The 20,062-nt window shown below is 32.2% G+C and overlaps 1 protein-coding gene across 1 annotated transcript; it reads right to left on the bottom strand.

Annotated features, from left to right (window-relative positions):
* Positions 1-1,668: 1,668 nt before the first annotated feature.
* Positions 1,669-19,464, bottom strand: LOC143082161 (uncharacterized). Its single transcript, XM_076257721.1, has 4 exons — positions 19,010-19,464; positions 6,620-8,439; positions 6,162-6,277; positions 1,669-3,128 (listed from the first exon to the last, which is right to left on the bottom strand). The coding sequence occupies exons 1-4, from the start codon at positions 19,332-19,334 to the stop codon at positions 2,390-2,392; spliced, it is 3,000 nt and encodes a 999-aa protein (XP_076113836.1). The 5' UTR covers positions 19,335-19,464; the 3' UTR covers positions 1,669-2,389.
* Positions 19,465-20,062: the final 598 nt, after the last annotated feature.

Raw genomic sequence — 20,062 nt, 5'->3', positions numbered from 1 at the left:
CCGTGACAGCTGTTTATTCGGGGAAATTATATAATTTTTAATGTAAACTTTGTTGTACGAACGTACATGACTTTTAGAACGCACCTACGCATGTGAGATTTCCGAGGGGTTTTGGTGAATGTAAACAGAAAGAAACGAGGACCGAGAATACTGAATACAAACAGAGAAAACGTTATTTAAATGGTATCTTTGTGCTTCTGAAGGTTATCGAAATGATAGTTTTAAACATATACTCAAATTTAAATACGTCGGATATCTTTTTTAAAGATAGTTCTTGTTAACTGTATATTGTAGATGTTGTGTCTTTCGGAAATCCTAATGAAACGATGGTAGATCTTTGGAAGTCTTTTGGTCATATGTTGTTGTTTTTTTTGTTGTTATGTTGCTGTCTCACTGGAATCTAATGAGACATAGATTGTAGATGCTGAAGTTGAGTATCTTTTTCTTTTTAATTAATTTTTAGTTTACCATTTATTTATCTGTGTGCTATTATGTGTCTTGGTTGTATGACTTGGTCTTAATTAGTATTTAAGCATCCAGTCCAGTTATCGGGTTTTTGACTTTGGGTGTTCCTGGTGCACGTGGGTTCATATTTGCGATTCGGACGCAAGAGGTTTTTTATTATTTTGTTGTTTTCCTTGTTTTTATATTGTTTTCTACTTTGTATGTAACCAAGAGAAAGTACATACTATATATTGTATGTACTATCAATTACAAAAACCTTTTTGTTGACATCTTTGTCAAATGTACAATTAAATACAACTTTTTTTATTGGTGTCTTCGTTACATTTATTTGTATGAATTTTTAGTCAGTTGACGTAAGTCGTATGTCTGAAATGTATTTTTACACAATTTTAGCTGCTTTCTCCAAATTATTGTCACATTAACCAGTACTAGTAATTGGGTTGCTCACCAAATGTTATCACTAAAACGTAACTGTATACAACTGCCATACAGGTGGAAGGTTTAGCTAATTATAAAACCAGGTTCCACCCACCATTTTCTCCGGGAAATGTTCGTACCAAGTTAGGAGTATGACATTTATTCCACTCGTTCTGTTAGTTCATAAAGTTTCAAATTCGATTTTGTTATTTTTATGGACTTTTTATGGACTTTCCCTGTTTGAATTTGAGTTCGGTATTCTTGTCAATACTTCTATACTTTAATAATGACCAAGAGGTAGAGCATATGTACACATCTACAGGTCATCGTACAACCTTCAACTTAAAAGAGCTTCCCAGACATTTTCATATATGTTGGGAAGTGGGGTTTTTTTTTTCGTGTGTGTCGTTGAACTGCAATCTCGTTAAAGTAAAGAGGTTTCCAGGAGGTGTGCTTTAGTTGGCAGAAGATATTACCAGAAGCAGAAATGGCTTTATATGAGTCGATTTAATATAATGACATTGATAAAGAACACGCAGACGAAATTCAAGTCTACATGCTTCGTGAATCACAAGTAAAAATGAAAACACATGTTAATAAATTCTAATTTTAATAAATAAATCATTCATTTTGAATGTTAACAGATGTAAAAAAAATAATATTTACAAATACTGTTTTTCATATAAAAATATTGTAACAAAATACAACAAATGAGACAACAAAATAGAACAATGCTAGCGCTATCACAATATACATACAAAAAGATCATAACAGAATGTCAAAAAGGGGCATTTTAGAATGTAAGTTGTCTCGACAACCGTGTACGTAGTTGAGTTTTTATTTTTGTGTTTTTTTTTTTAATAGTTCTATGTATTATTGCCGAATTCAAAACTTTCAATTTCACCTTTTGAGTGTGTTTACCTTTTGATTGAACGATTTGGAATATAGAAGTTTATTTTCGGTGTAATCATTTGTGAAAAAAAGCAATAAAGAATATTTAAGAGAACCTAAACATTGTCTGGTATATATATTGACATTCATCACTTGTATATACAAAATAAATTATAGTCCACGATGATATATGTACACATGCTTATTGACTTGACAATTATATGTTTTTTGATTAATAGCACGTCTCTTTCCAAATTAGAAATAGAGACGAAGAGCATACATGTATTTACAAAATGGGAAACTTGTCTCGCTCTCGCTCTCACTATGTATAATGTTGTTTTCACGCTTTGAAATGAACCATTGCACATAACGAACATGTCGCTGAAATCGTCATTGTTTTGCATAGCACTACACTGTGACATTGTAAACTAATTATCACATATGATTTCTGATTCTGCTCCTCGCGTTGTCAGGTAAATGCATTGCATGGATAAATGCTACACGAGTTCAACCAGAAAATGACTTTCCATGTCCTTTCTCAAGCTTGAAGTAACTCAATAAATGCTTGAATGGAATGTCCGATAATTACCAAATTCTGTTTACCATGCAGAACTTCTCAGTGGATTTCTTTGTGTTGCATTTTTGCGTATAAATCATTAGCGTGTGGTAGGTTAAGTTGTGAACATACAAGTTTATTTTTCTTGTCAATATGACATTTTTTATTGTACTCCTGCATCACAGTACTAACCCAGTCTGATATCTTCCACAACGGAATGAATTTAGCTTGATTTATATCATGGGACAATGATGGTTGTAAACCTATACCGGCTAGTTGTAAATTGTTCTGGTGTCCAACATACAGAGGTGATCCATTCAATAACATATCTGTTTTCTGTTTTGGTTTCTTTAAATAGGAACACAGATAGTCAGTTTCTTTACACGACCGCACTAACTTTCCTTTTCGTATTTTTAGTTTTGATTTGGCGCCTTTTCTTATTCGTGCTGTGACAGTAAATCTTGGAATTATTTTTGTAATGGTTTTAAATTGCCGTTGTGTAAGAAAACACGGAATTGTTCCATCAAAGTCATTAATTTTATCTGGTCCCAACTGCAGTAAAGCAATGTCGTAATTCTGCATTTTCAGAGATAGTAATGGATGTTTGATTACGCTCATTACTTTGGCCTTAAGTTTGCCATGGCCTATTTTTACGATTATTTCATTAACTGGTACATGATCTAGAGCTGTTGCTCCAACTAGCGCCCAGTTTTCAGCTACGAGAATGCCATTGGAAACAGGAGCGTTTCTCCAGTCGTAAACTGTCACGTGCTTATTTATCAACTTTCGATTCATTGCTCTGAAAAAATAAAATAAGAAGAATGGGTTAGTCCTAACGTCTGTGAATTTAATAATGTCACATAACTTACAATCATGTACAAAGTTATTTGCTTATGCTTTAAAATGTTAGTTTGATTTAAAGTGATAAATCATTTTGAACAGGAAAACACTCTTGTCAGATATTTTGATATCTTTAAGTTTTTAGTGAAGGTTTCGCCGTTTCTATAGCGAAGGACACATAAGATAAGGGAACATCTGCATGTTTCTCGTTGGACTCTGAGTAACTTTAAGTACCTGAATGTTCCTCAAAGATAACTAACACAATATAAAAACATTGAAAACAGCGGAGATGTCTACACCCTTATAGCGTACAGAGACTAGAACTAAATAATGAATTGATAGATTATTGTTTTTATTTTTCATTCCTAAATGCCCAGCGGCATTCATTTAATGCATATTCAGAACAAGATAAGCAATTAAAACCATAGGTAAATGTAAATTCTGTAAGGTACAGTGACCGGAATAAAAGGTGTAAATTTGCCACAGGAAAGAAGGATATGTTAGATAGGGCCAGAAAATTTGTCTTGAAAGAGGTCATCTACGGACTCTAACACGACACCTACAAATTCCTTAGAGATTGCAAATAATCTTCGACGTGCAGTGAGCGTAGAAATCTCTGTACACGAGCCGTTGGATTCAGCTTCCCTTTTTATTTTTAAATACGTGGCTGCGTATATATAAATCTCGCGCACAGCCAAATAGTCATCCAAGTTTAGCAAATGTTTTACTGTCGTAAGTCCACGGATAAACATAGTTCTATATCCAAGGCAACAATTTGGGTTTCTTAATAAAGGAAGATGACAATACATATCCGAGAGGAGTAAACTAGAAGTGGTATATCAAAATTTGTCATTTGAATAAAGTTATTTAAACAGTTAGACGAAACAACGTAACTATGTCCCTTAGACAGATAATATGCATGCAGATACCAATACAAGAAATCTTAACAGTTCATAAATATATAGTTAGCGATCAGTCATTTTAACATTTTACAAACTTACAAGCGTTTGGTTTAATAATAACGGTCTTTCACGTTTAGTCTTATAAAATTACATAAAGACATAATTAAAATAGAACTTGGTTTCATATTTCAAACTATATTTAATATTAGTCATTAAAGTACAGTATGATGTCCTAGTGACTGAAATTAATTGTATCACATGCTACAATGATTCTTTACCTAAGAATTTGAAATAAATTGCATGCATTTCGGTATAATAATTGTCTTATACTGTTTACTCGAATTTTTACTATTGTATGTAAGCTGGAAAAAAATCCCTACTGCTTTTCAAAACCGTCTTCTGTTATATTTAGAGTATCAAATTGAATATGTTTTAACATTAATTTGCGAAGATGTGATTGGAAGAAGACAGCAGTCCAACAAAAATAAAGTAAATTGTGTCAAATACGGAATGTATGGAGTGAATATCGACCAGGCAGTCCACATCACAGTTATAATTTATAGGTTGTATTTTAATTCCCTAGTTAATAGGTTAAACATACTTATTTTAAATGCATCCTTGCGCTTGACCAGGTCGGTGACCTTACAAAAGTATGATTAGACTTAATGATTAAGCTTAGTAGTCCTGGTAGTGCATTTCACACCTATATAACTATATAACGTCTAGTTGACGTTTGCAGTTCGACCAAACTTTAAATTTTCAAATATAGGTTGATTGTTGATTATTTTTGTTCTTGTTTTGTCTATAAGTGACGTCATACATTTCGATTGTTCAACAGGTGCTGTCTGCCTCCTTATACATCGATTTGATAGTTAGTTAGTTGTTTCGATAGCGTTCGACCCACCTTCGTACGAACAGATTAGCAAGAAGATGGAGTTTAAAGTTTGTATTTTAATTCACAGGTAAATAGGTTAAAAGTACTTATTTAAAATTAAAATTGACGTCTTACGCCTGATCAGGTCGGTGACCTTACAAAATACTAATTAGACTTAATGGACCGACCTAATCGTACGTAAACGGCTGTTTAAACAATGTATGTCACAGTTTTCTTGGTCAAACAAATTATCAAACTGAAAACAACATTACTAATTTGTCACCGAAGCAGAAAATAGTAATATGCCATAAAAGTATTACAACTTAAATACACAAAATAATAAAATACTAAGGAAAGATAAATATGGGTTTAATAAGGAGCTTCAATGTAGTATACTTGGTCATTTATTTTCATGGATCAACAGAATGTCAACCAAAATTCCAAAATAGATATATAATGAACTATATTGTAAAAAACAATGAAACAAGACCAAAAGCAAACCAAATAGTATAACAATGAAACAAGACCCAAACCAGACCAAATAGTATAACAATGAAACAACAACCAAAACCAACAACTAAACAACAACCAAAGCAAACAGTACAAAAATAAACAACAACCAAAATAATAGTGCAACAATGAAACAACAGCAACAAAAAAACAATACAATTAAACAACAACCAAGCAAACAGTACAAAAATGAAACAACCAAAGCAAACAGTACAAAAATTAAACAACAACCAAAATAAATAGTACAACAATGAAACAACAGCTTGAAAAAAAACCAATACAATAAAACAACAAACAAAATAAATAAACAGTAAAACAAACAAACATATAATACAACAATGAAACAACAACCGAACCACACAAAACACCAATAAAACAACTAAAAAAAAATCAAACAATACAACAATGCAACAAAAACTAAAACAAACAGTACAGCAATGGAACAACAACCGAAACAAACAGTACAGCAATGGAACAACAACCAAAACAAACAGTACAGCAATGGAACAACAACCAAAACAAACAGTACAGCAATGGAACAACAACCAAAACAAACAATACAGCAATGAAACAACAACCAAAACAAACAGTACAACAATGGAACAACAACCACAACAAACAGTACAGCAATGAAAATGGCAACTTATCCAAGGATTTCAGGAGGAATGTGGATTATTTATTGTTACTATGCTAAATAGAAACTTACTTTTTATCATTGAACGTCTTTTTGTTGAATGGTCCATCACTGCACGTGACATCTACTCGTGCTCTGTCGTTACTTTGTTGTTTACACGTGAAATCTTTGGTGGTAAGATCTGAAATCTGTAAAATAGTTGTCTGTTATACTATATTCAAAAAACGTTACTTACATTGTACTACAGTTTAATTAGAAATTCAATACACGGATAAAAAAAAAACACCATGTTTAAAACAAAATTTTGATACTTTGCACGTGTGTGGTAACAATAAGAGGTATTTTTTTGTTAAGAAATATATATACATATGCTAGAACGTATTTATATGTAAGAAATATTACGTATATTAAGTTCAACTAATCTTTGTCTACTAAGGGCCATAATTTGCTGGCACATAATGTCAATGAATCAAAAGAAGAAAAAAACAATGGCATGTTTAAAATATGATAATAATAAAAACAACGTATACCTTCCATCCATGGAGTTTTGATGGAGTCTTACACATGGCTTCGTCTAACATGTCGAATTTCACCCGTTTATTAATGGAGGGATCCATTATCCAGCCAAGGTTACAATCACACTTCCATGGATTCCCTTGGATAGACATTAAGGATGACGATCCCAGCAGGTTCACTACTCGCTTACTCATCGTCTGCAGATTATTATGGGATAGGACTAAGTCTTTCAGTCTTAAAAACAAGTTAGCTTTCACGTCCACCCAGAAGATTTGGTTATTACTCAAATCAAGTGTAGCAATCTGAGGCAAATGTTCCAGGATTGTAAAATTAAAACTAATCAGCATATTATGTTGTACGTCAATTTCTACGGCGTTTGGACAACCTTTGAATGCATCTTTATCAATTGATCGAATTTGGTTTTTACCAATGTCTAGTTCTTCTAAATTGTCAAGTCCGATAAACATGTTGCCGCTTATTTGTTTCACTTTGTTTTCTGAAATATCTAAATCTATTAAGTGTTTAAGGTTATGGAAAATGCCATTATTTAGGTTCTTAATCTTGTTCTTACGTAAAGAAAGTGAGGCGAGTTTAGTGAATTCCACAAAAGCCATGCTATGCATTCGTCTGAGTTTGTTATTTTCTACATTTAACACTTTCAGATTCGGAATACCTCGGAAAGTAAATGCGGATAATCTCTTGAGATTATTGTTAGCCAGGTTAAGTGAGGAGAGTTTTGATAAATGATCTTTCTCATTGAAATTAAATGCCTCATTTTCTATAACGCTGACGAAATTGTCATTTATTTTTAATTCTTTTATCTCCTTTAATCCTGTAAATATACCCTTGACGATCTTCTGTAATTTGTTATGTGATATGTCTAGATATTGAAGTTGTCGTAGGGGTGAGAAGACTCTCTGTTCTATTCCTCCTATGTCGTTCCTAGAAACATCTAATCGGATAAGAGTTTCAATCTTTTCAAACGTTTTGTTCCCGAGATTTGTTAGTCTATTCGAGGAAAGGTATAATTCCCGTAGTGCATTTAAGTCGAGAAGATTTGCTTTCGACACTTCCGGTAGATCATTTGTTGACAAGTCTAAAACCTTCAAATCCTGTAAATTTCTAAACGCACCTGCATGAATTAGACTTATATGGTTCGCAGATAACAGTAAGTCCTGTAAGTTCATCAAGTTCATAAAGGAATCCGGGTATAACTGTGTTATTTCGTTACCTCTTATTGACAAGCTCTGAAGGGCGTATAAATTCTTAAACCACCTCGGTCTGATCATCCATAGCCGGTTACCATCAAGTAACAGCTCTTTCAAAGCCATGTTCTGATCAAACACCTCGTCATAGAAATCAGATATGTTGTTCCTGGACAAATCAAGTTTTTCTAGTTTTGTCATGGAAGAAAACAATTCTTTTTGTACGGATCTGAGCTTATTTCCATTTAGATATAGAGCCTTCATATCGACAAGGTATGTAAATACAGTAGATGGGAGGAAGCGGATCTTATTATCACTAAGTTTCAATTCCTGTAGTTGACTGAGTCCGTTAAAAACAGCAGCCGACAAATGTTGAACATTATTGTTTTGAATGGATAATATATTCAGGTTTCTTAATCCATGGAAAATGAATGGGTACAGAACGCCAATATTGTTCCCAGATAAGATTAATTCTCGAAGCAATGCATTTGCACGGAACGCATGTCTGTCGATATATCGGAGCTGGGTATCTGATATCGTCTTCGATTGCTGATCTCGTGGGGAATCGCGCTGTCTTGATTGCTCGGCCACGTGACTGCTATCCCCGTAGATGACCATCTTAGTGACGTCTGAAACAAAAAGTTACACATATTATAGACAGTGATTAATTTGGTGCCATCAATATTATAGACAGTGATTGATGCCACACATATTATAGACAAGGATTGATGCCACCAATATTATAGACAGTGATTGGTGCCACACATATTATAGACAAGGATTGGTGCCACCAATATTATAGACAGTGATTGATGCCACACATATTATAGACAAGGATTGATGCCACCAATATTATAGACAGTGATTGGTGCCACCAATATTATAGACATTGATTGATGCCACACATATTATAGACTAGGATTCATGCCACCAATATTATAGACTAGGATTCATGCTTTGAATACAAAAGGAGCAAATATAGTAGCCGGGATTGATACATTGAAAGCTTATTTAGTGACCAATATAAAAAATACATGACAGAATGTGTTTAACGTAGTGTAAAATAAGGATATCTGATATGATCGGAAATGAGACAACTATCCATTAGAGTCAAATCGAGTGGATGTAAAAATATTAAAGCCGACTGTGTGACCTTTCGCAATGAGTAAAATAAGAATCAACTAAAGTTCAGCGTAAAACAAACAAACGACTAGGGAACATATTTTAATTGGTGTTCTTTATTTTAAAAGGCTAGTCAGTTATTTTTCTACTTATATGCTATGAATTGATACTATTTAGTGAATCAAAAATCATATTATGGTGTATTCGCATTACATATCTAATTGTTTGTGGATCTGCTGCTGTATTAATACAATTAATATGAATTTATTTGTAAAACCTTATTTTTCTATTTCAGTGATACAATTAAAGTACATTTATAGAGATTTTAAAGTACAGAACTCTATTCAGTTGTTTGTATCGTTAAAATAAATTGTTTTGTCATATTTATCGCCACCTTTATTTAGGATGTCAACTTTTTTGTATGATAAGAGTAAATAGATATGAATAAGCTCTATAATCGGTTATATCTTTGTGGGAACATCCAATCATAGCATGCTTCACAAACAATCAACGGCATTAATATGATCTGTCTAAGTACCAAGGCTTCTGAAACATGATACCAACAACGATAACGGCCAAATAATCGCTTGAATGACAATTTTTATACGGTAGTTTCATTCATAAAAATGTATATCAATAGTATGTAAATTTTCATTCATAAATTAGTTTTTGTACAATATGTGTGACAAAGTACGTTAAGATTGTCGTGATAACTATTAAAGGGGTAGATTTGTAATGTGTAACAAAATGGAATTCGAAATCCTATTTCACGATTTAATTTGTTTTCTAACATATATCATTATTAATGTTGCTTTTCGAGAGAACATTATTTTTTAATGATAGAAAACTTTAATTAAACCAGGTTTTATGGTCGGTTTCTTATCATTTTATTGGGATATAAAGAAAAATAAGTTTTACTAATATTAATTTCATTTCAATATTTTCTTCTCATATTTCAAAATGACATAAAAATGTCCTTGTCTATATTTTAAAGAGTCTTTTATAGTCCTAAAAGGCAACACTCCAGTTCAGAAAACAATCTATGTCAAATGATATCCAGTTTTATAGCTAAAGAAATAAAATCCAGACAGTTTATGCATATTTTTGGAAGCTCGTCAAAGGCTTGCATGGAGGATAGAGAATGCGCCGGACATTAATTTTCTCCATGTTAAAGTGTCCTCATATTTTACAGTTTAACTGTCATTTAGATGAGAGCTGACACCAATTTCTCCCTGGCAGCTCAATATGTGTCAGCTTCTGTAAGGTAAACCTTCTACCTGCCACCTTAATCCTATTGTTAAAAGTCAAAATGTCTAAAGTAACCCTTAAAGGTTAAAGTATTTCTTTCTCTTTAAGCTGTCATTTAATTAATCCGCCTATCTTAATATGAATAATTGTAAATTAATTTTCAAATAATTCTATTATATATGCTCTTGTAATTCCATCTGAAATATGTGTAAAACATTGACCAGAGGTGTATTGGTTTTAATTTTATATGATCATGTATTAGTCCCGGATGAAATTCATATATCTTAATATACTAACTTAGTTAAAATCTAACTTGGGGCTCATAAATAATTCTTAATTAATTATTAAATGAAACAACAATACTAATCCTAATGGATTAATTTACGATGTCAGTATAGGTGTTGAAATCCTTAAAGTCAGCGCATATAAAACAAAACTGATTCCATGATATCAATTAGATTTGTATATTTCTATTTTGCTCTGTACTTTGATTTTAATGTTTTAGTGGCCTTCCAAAGAATTAAAACTATACTACATATAATAATTATCTTTTATTTAGTTATAATATTGTGAGGTTGTGGACTGTAAACTTACAGACATACAGTCAATAGTTTTAAGTTTTTTATCAGATATATTTCCATATCTACACTAGATACCCTATATATCAAGGTTGGTGTTTTTAAGATGAAGTGACGGTAGTATGTATACACTTGGCATATCGTTTTATTTTGAATTCTGGTTATATTCCGTCTCATTGTAAATAAGTTGTCAATGATAATTAATAACATGCACCTATACATTGTACCAATCTTAAAACAGGGGAGATGTCAATGTATTGCTGCCTATAAGATTACTTCACCAAAGACAAATGTTGAAATATAAGTGCCTGTCCAAAGTCCGGAACCTGTAATTATATGGTTGTCGTTTGTTTATGTGTTACATATTGTTTTTCGTTCATTTTTTTTATATAAATAAGACCGTTAGTTTTCTCGTTTGAATTGTTTTACATTGTCATTTCGGGGCCTTTTATAGCTGACTATGCGGTTTGGGATTTGCTCAGTGTTGAAAGCCGTACAGTGACCTATAGTTGTTAATTTCTGTGTCATTTTGGTCTCTTGTGGAGAGTTGTCTCATTGGCGATCATACCATCTCTTCTTTTTATATATTCTTATAACTCTTTTTCTAACTATTACAAATACAAATTGCACTAAAAAAACCACTCAGAAGCAATCGTAAGGCTGATTAAAATCATTACGAGAATATCAAAAAAATATATTGCTAATTAAAACGGCTAAATATGTAAAAATACGATGCTCGGTGTTAACATATATAATTAAGATAAGTTCCGAAAACCGCAGTCTGGTCGTGGCATCAAAGTTGGCACCCGTAATAAAAAAAAACAAATTACCCGTCTCCTCATTTTTAACTTTCTTTCTTTTGTTGTTATATTTCATATATTTACTTTTTAAATCGGTTAATACAGGGGTATAAACATTGTATTGTAAAACGTGTCACAGAGGGGCTTAGTACACACAATGCAGGATTTTAGTTGAAAAGATTTGGTGAAAATCATACTGAGCCCTGCACTGACATCTTTTGTTTACGATCAACACCTCGCAAGAAAAAGGTTGGCTCTCGAGATGTTAAACCTCAAGGTATATATGCCATGTGACCTAGCTGATCTAGAATTCAACGAAACCCATGCAAGGTCGTCATACCTCGTATACATTTTATCGGAACGAAATATTTTTACGTAGAAGTTGTATTTTGAATTTTTTCTACATAGGAAGGTTGACTTTAATTTCCTATGTCTAGTATAATAGTCTAAATACAAATCCGTGATTCATCGTCGTCTGTACTGAATGTGTCCTTGTTATAACTTATTATGTACAATGTAGTCAAACCAAACGTTCACTTTTTAGAAATTGTTAAACAATAAAGTTGCGACATCTTGTAGTCAAAACTGTGGAAACAATGAATTTTCTGTAGTTCAGAAGATATATCTGAAATCAAATATATTTTCATCTTTAAAAAGTCTTCAATTTCATGGTTCCTTACAACTTTGATTTTGTTGTGTCGGTGAATGTAATCGTTGTGTCGGTGAATGTAATCGTTGTGTCGGTGAATAATGTAATCGTTGAGTCGGTGAATGTAATTGTTGTGTCAGTGAATGTAATCGTTGTGTGGGTGAATGTAATCGTTGTGTCGGTGAATGTAATCGTTGTGCCGCCTCTCTTGATACGTATATATTAACTCGGATAGTGTGTTCCTTTAGCAGGAGTTCCAATTTTATCTTTCGTCCCACCATAATTACAAATCATCGAATTTCACCCAAAATTTATCAATTTCAAAGTCACCAGACAGTCATAAAGACCAACACTGACCAACATCCGGTTTTATATGAGAGTCATATCGCTCAATCTTACTATTTGTTTTAATAATCGTATGTATTCTAACTAGTTTTATATAGAAATTGTTTTACAGTCTCTCATAATTCTTAATAGAATGGTACTTGTATATTGTCTGTTTTATATTGTGTATATACTCTGTATGTACTGTATATTTATGTATTGTCTGTTTTATATTGTGTATATACTCTGTATGTACTGTATATTTATGTATTGTCTGTTTTAGATTGTGTATATACTCTGTATGTACTGTATATTTATGTATTGTCTGTTTTATATTGTGTATATACTCTGTATGTATATTTATGTATTGCAAGTAGTGAGACTTTAATAAAATATTGAATCTGAATCTGTCTTATTATTCTGATAATAACTTTGTCCCTTTCTTTACGCAACAGTTGTGTCAGTCCTTGCACGATCTATGATGTCTAATTGCATCCTTTTATATTCAAATTGTTTTGTTGTAAGGTGTTTAGGGAATTATCTAATTAATTTGAAACTTGTAAGTTTTTTTGTTTCGAGTATTGATATTGAGCTGTTGCGAGGAACGATCAATATTGATTAAGACAAGATCATATAAGTCATACTTTTAGTTCGTTTGTCTAAGGCAATGACACTGGGAAGAAATATTTTCCCTTCGTTTCATTTAGAATTATTTATACTTTAGGTGCCAGGATATTCATTCTATCATACTAACTTTTGTCAGATTATTTATTTTCGCTTTTTGTCACATAAGTTATTTCATTTATAAAATTCCAACTCCTCCCATGAAGCCATGCATCCGTTTACCGTAATAATTATTACCAATTATAGACCTTCGCTGTTACACCATGCCGACGGGTATAGCAGACGCTACTTTTCTTAAAGTTTGTGTTTCATTATAAAAATGGCGTTTTAATTTCACGATCTTATAAACTTATTATTTGATTCAGTTAATTTGCTTAGCCATTAATACAATATTTTTCCAATGGTAATGATTGTTCATCAACAAGCTTTTACTTTATTAAATGAAATTATTTTTTTCTTTGTAATTTTAGTGATTAAAAAAATCATTTAATTTATAAGAGGCATTAATTTACGGTTTAAGAGGTCAAGTTTTCATTCCTTAGCTATGAAAGGATTATATTTATGATATAGATTGTCAAGATCAAGTGGTTGGTGAGATTTAAGATGTCGTGTTGGGAACGGAACAAAGCCCGCTCTCCATTTAATGTGGTATTGTTTATAGAAAGACTAAGCTGCGTAAACAGTTAACCGCCGAGACCTTCAAGCTGTTGATACTGCCGAGACGAGGCCGAGACATTAAAACGTCGTCCTTCTTGTTTTGTCCTCTTTTGAAAACAACAACTCTCCTGAACAATGCTTAGTGATTCATGTATTGTCTGAATGAACAGACTAATATTCAAATTAAAGGTCAACAAGAGGTTAAAAGAGATTCTGGACTTCAAACTGGACAACTCACTTTTTGTCAGTGTATTGTAACAAACGAATGTCGAATTGATATGGGTTTTTTAGAGGGCACTTTTTGTCTGTTCGGGTTTTAGACGGCGCTTTTTTGTCTGTATGAATTGTTGAAATGTTACAATTTGTTAGACATATATACATTTCCTAAGAAGTTTTTTAACAAAGAAAAGTCATCTGATGTATACGAAGTAAAACAATTTTAAGTGTCCCTCCTACATGTTTTATTTTAATAGTGAGTTCCTGCTTCAAAAGTTGCACCGTGTACCAACGTAGCTTTTTAAACTGAACCAAACGGATAAATACTTGACGGGCTAACTTTGTTGATTACGCATCTGTCAAAAATAATGATAATCAGAGACGGATGTAGAGGGGGCCCGCCCCCTCCTCTTTTCTGGAAAATATTGGTTGCTTATATAGAGAATCACTGTAGCATGACCTAAGCGGGTCCCTCATAGGCAGTCAGTAGGCCCCCACTTATGAAAATTTCTGGATCCGCCACTGATAATGTTTCTGTAGACATGTAAAAAAGTAAATAAAGTACCTTATTTCAATCTGAACCTTACAATGTATAATTAATATGTTATTCATTACAACAAAATAAGTTAATATGAAGCATTTTAAAATTGATATGCTACATGTACCTTGCTTTGCATACCAATACATGTAAGATGTCTGATTTTTGTTTATTTTTGTCTAAAACATTTCATTACATACATGTATCAAGATTGGTGAATTATTATAATTACACCTACGCCTACGCTCCTATATATCTCCTTAATACATTATAATTATAGGTTAAAAAGATCTTGGTATAAGTAGTAACAACAGGATATTTACACTTTCAAGAGGTCTCGGTTATATAGAAAGGAAACATTCGTCAAACATAGGACTTAGACATGGATTTAGTTCTCTCACCTGTAGACAGGGATTAATTGTGTCTTACCTGTACAGGTGCAAATTAACGACATGCTTATTGTTTGAAACGGATTCTGTCAGTTAATATAAAACAAAGAACTGACCCATCAAATCTACGTGTAGACCTTAGGAGACCAATGAAATGTAATTTTATACCAAACCACGTTGACTTATCACTTGTAGGTGACTTTAAATGACACTTTTATGTAAAAGAATTAAGTTCTTTGTATATATCAGTTTACCCGTTGAACTATTGAAACCCCCTGCTTTCTGTTTGAGTTTTATCCATAACTTTATACCCTAAACAATACATCAATCCAGAATGAAATTGTCACGGTTGTGCGCTGCGGTTAACTTAAATTTGTGGTTTTAAGTACGATTAGTTTATAAAATCAACACTATAGTTAGGATGATCGATGACTATGCCTCACATAGAGTGCGGTGCTTTATATTCACTTAAATTGACAAAATTAATGTCATAGATCTTACAAATTACCGCAATGATTACACAAATGATTATTAGTATTTTACAACATGTAGCCACAATATGTGTTTACAACATGTTGCCTCAATATGAGGTCTGAGGAGGTGAAGTCATGTGTTGTTTTTTTGTTTTTTTTTATTATTAAAAAGAGAATACATGAGTGGCGGATGAAAGATTCGAAAAAAGAACGGTCGTAAGATGGTAAAATAGCAACGAGCGTATGGAGGGAGGCACTTTTCTCTCTCTATTGTATGCCCCAACAAATGTTAAGAGGGAAATCTTCCTCATTCGTGAAAAAAATATAATCATTTACGGTCACGCCATATCATAGGCAGTGCCTTAACTTTTATACACACGATGAACCTTCGCCATTATAGTACAATTTGTTTAGTAACTTCCTTATAAGCAGTAACTTGCTATTTCAGACTAATTTATATCGTGAACTTTCCTAAGTTTTAGATAATCCCCGTTGATAACCTTTATACAATAAATCTGACCCTTTAATTGACTATATTTACACCAAGTTTTCCTAATTCGATGGTGTATATCAATTTAAAAAGAAAGAAGCTTTCCAAATGTCGGACCCCATGCACACTAAAAAATCACAAATTATTATTTACATAGCGGAAGCCTATATTTTACAAACGAAAACAAACTAGATGTCAATGTTAATTTGTCATGCAGGTCTATGCTTACAGCCATAGCAGGGGGCCATATTTAGATACGTTTTCTCACTGATTATCTGATAAATGTATCACACTTTACTCTCCGTTGTTCAATTTACAATGCGATTATGCAATAAAATGTTTGTACAATAATTGAAGTTTGAATTAAATTGTCATAAAAAAAGAATGATTCATGCATAATGTTGTAGGTTTTTTCTAACGTTCGGTTGACACTATTTTTTTTTAAACTGTAAATGCTAATACTTTATCCTGTTTATAATCATGTCAGTTTCATGTTAAAAACCACTTTACACCAGTTATTATATGAACACTCTTTTTTTTTTTGAAGTCGATGTTTATTATAATAATTTATTAAGTGTTTTCGAATGGTAAATTTTATAAAATTTAGTCTGCAATAATTGATTCAGACCAATTTATTCTGCAATAATTGATGAAGAATAATTTGTAAGATACAGTTACTGATTGCCGAGAACCTGCACCGTTCCTTAGCCTTGACATACAACCTGATACCATCTAATAAAAATACCACAAATCATCAATAATGATGCACTTCCTCATCTCCAAGTACAATTTACCTCCCTTGAAGAAGTTAAGTATATTGCCCTTAGAATAATAAGTGTTGCTTTTGTTTGTGTGCTTGTATATATAAAAAGAAGATGTGGTATGACTGCCAATGAGACAACTCTCCACAAGAGACCAAATGGCACAGTTTTTTACTTGCTTTTCGATACCGAAAGTACTCTGTCATCGAACCTTTCGTTGTGTCTATTGTCTTTTTGTTCGTTTTTTTTTTTAGCTTCGTGTCGATGAGGAGTGAAAGCCATTTGGAACTATTTTTACTTTTTTTTGTTATGCTGTGTTGTTATATCACTGTCTCATGATGAGGATTGAGCCTCAATACACGTTTAACCCTTTAACATTCTATATAAGCATGTCTCATGACTGATTTTGTTTCACAATTGAAGGACAAAATGATTTGTTCATGCGCGTTCACAATAATAGTGTTTTACAATAATCTAATCAAGAACCCATTAAGGGCATCATTTTACAACAATATGATTGGCTAATACCATACTATAACGTTATGAACAGGATCAGAGCCTAACACAGCATGTGTCTTGCATTACTACATGTATTATATCAAATATATAAAAGAGACATACGTTCAGGTTGCCGGTGTTTGAACTTTCTAATATATTTTCGAAAATTAGCATAGATCTATATGAAAATTAGCATAGATTTATAGGAAAATTAGCATAGATCTATAGGAAAATTAGCATAGATTTATAGGAAAATTAGCATAGATCTATTAGGAAAATTAGCATAGATCTATTAGGAAAATTTTAATATTGACACACTTTATACATATTTTTTCCCAAAAGTAAAGTTTATTTTAACAAGTTAATTGGCGGAAATGGCTGGACCAGTCAAACACAATAATGATCAATAGAATATATTGGCAGCGCACATTATACTGTAATTTAGAATGAATTTAATTGCAATAAATGGTTATAAACATATAAAGGTCATGACCTAACTGTTTGATCTAATAAATGATGTTGTTTATGCAATGAAAATGACAACCAATTACGAAATGTTGCAAAAGATTTGTACACGAACACCATTTGCCAATGAACACTGCGGGGCTACAAGATAGCTGTTGAAGAATGTAGGTTTTTGGCAGTGTTGAGACTTTGATTTACTGTACGTTAACAGTTTCACTTTGTTTAATTGTCATTTCACAGATTCGATTAGTTGCTAGCTACATGTCGTTCAATCAAGTTGAATCATTTCATTACTTTGAATATTACAAACAAGTTATCTGACTGAACGTAACTCTTAAGAATCGCAGATACTTTGTAACGATATGGCAGTTGCGAATAAAGAAGTCATTTTTATACCAGGGGGAAAATAAAACATTTACAAGCAAGACTTTGCATTTATTTCGTTATTTTATTATTGCGTTCTAATTTTTCTGATAAAATCCCCCTCCCCTCGGAAGGTGTATTTAGCGATCATGTATAAGAATGTAAAACGTTGAAGGGAATGTCTTCTGTAGAATGACTGGCATTGTTAGTATTATAAATGATGAAATGTTGTAGGTATGTTATATAATCATGTAGTAATTATAAGTGACAAAACTGTATAATATAACTGCATACTCTATGTAACAAATCTACACTTTTGTTTTCATCAGTAGCTTGCTAATTCACATTTTTTTTTTTTTTTTTTAGTTCGAACGTAATAAGGCTTAATATATAGCCCACTGATACTTGATTAAGGAAATTCGAAATGAAAAGAGTTTATATATATACTTCTAAGACACGACACAAACAACGTTATCCTTTAATGTAATGGGGTTTTTTTCTGTTTTTTTTTTTAAATGTTGTACGTATGAACGTATATTAGAATAGAAAACAAAGAGAGAAAAAAAAAAGAAACGATCTCAGCGGTTATCATAAATGATTGTTTATTAAAATGATTCAAAGCATTTATGTGGCAGTTATTAGTTGTTGAATATAAAAAAAAAAAATTATCCTAATGGGAATATAATTATTATGGGTTACTTATACTTGAACTCAATAACTACATTTAAGTTGTCTTTGTGAAAAATGTGATTACAGACGATTTCAGTTCTGTTAACAACGTTTCCCACAGATTTACCTTCAATGAGGACATAAAAAGCCCAAAATGTGGTAAAATGCGTATAGAAACAGCAATCAAACAGGCTTATTTTTATCAATGGCAGCTATAGGAATGGCAACTATATATGAATCAAATACTTGCATGGCAGTTTTTACTAAAGAAAAAGCAGTTCAATTAAATAAAAGACAAGAATACATATTAAAATGAAATTTCTGTTTTTTCTTACCTTTTGGAAGTGGTGTTGGAAGCTGACGTAGACCCTGACAGATCATACTACGTCCTGTGGTCTCTGAGCCAGAATCCTGCTGATAATTTATATCTAAAGATGTCTTGGTATACCAGGGTTCATCACTTGCCCAGTCTGAAAACAAATCCCGTGGGCCTCTAGAATTTAATGTTACACACTGACACTGTGAAGGACAATCCCCCCAGTCGCTATCCCGGGTATAACGTCTAGGGTAGGTACTGTATCCGAAGACAATAGGTATGATAAGCGCTAAAATGCAACGTTGTAATTCCATTTTAAATATACAGTTTAAATTTATGGCCATGAAAAATGCAGACTATATTAATTACATCTAATTTAATTCCCAGTTAATATGCAAATAATTTATATGTTATCAATAAAGTATACACATCTTCCCATATCGACACTGAGAAGGCTGATACAACATTAATTTCTGTCTAGTTAGACCCTCTCATATATATCGGAAGCGAACCTTGTTCCGAATGTCAATCATACTATCAAGCGCACGCTTGATCGAGTCCAGTATATATATTTTACCTAACGTAGGCGACAACCACTCTTCGTATAGTTCATTCATAGATTTAAAGAAATATATCTGCAATGTTTTTACCTGTGTAGTTTTAAAAACACGGCAGATTTAAAATATTTTTTTTATCAAATAGGTCGAGATATAAGTGTCCTTATTGAAATTAGTGGTCGACAATGAACGAGTAAATATCCCGTAACATTGAGAAACTTAATATTTACTTAAACGATCAAACACAATCTTATTTAAAACATGACCGATATTTTTTTCTATGAATGTATTTTACATAGATTTTATGAATGAATTACAGTTTATATACAGTTTATTACAGTGGGGTTTACAAGCTTACGAAGATTTTTCAACATATAAATCATTAGTTTTATCAAGGGTACTAAGATAAAAGTATATAGTGTTATCAGCCTTTTATGGACAATTCTAAACCACATTTTATTTTGAAGGTAGATTACCTACACATCCCAGGAAAATTATATATAAAAATGTTTTAC

The sequence above is a fragment of the Mytilus galloprovincialis genome, chromosome 7 (genome assembly GCF_965363235.1).
Source record: "Mytilus galloprovincialis chromosome 7, xbMytGall1.hap1.1, whole genome shotgun sequence".
In the NCBI taxonomy this organism is placed as follows: domain Eukaryota; kingdom Metazoa; phylum Mollusca; class Bivalvia; order Mytilida; family Mytilidae; genus Mytilus; species Mytilus galloprovincialis.
This window is presented reverse-complemented; position numbering and strand designations above follow the sequence as displayed.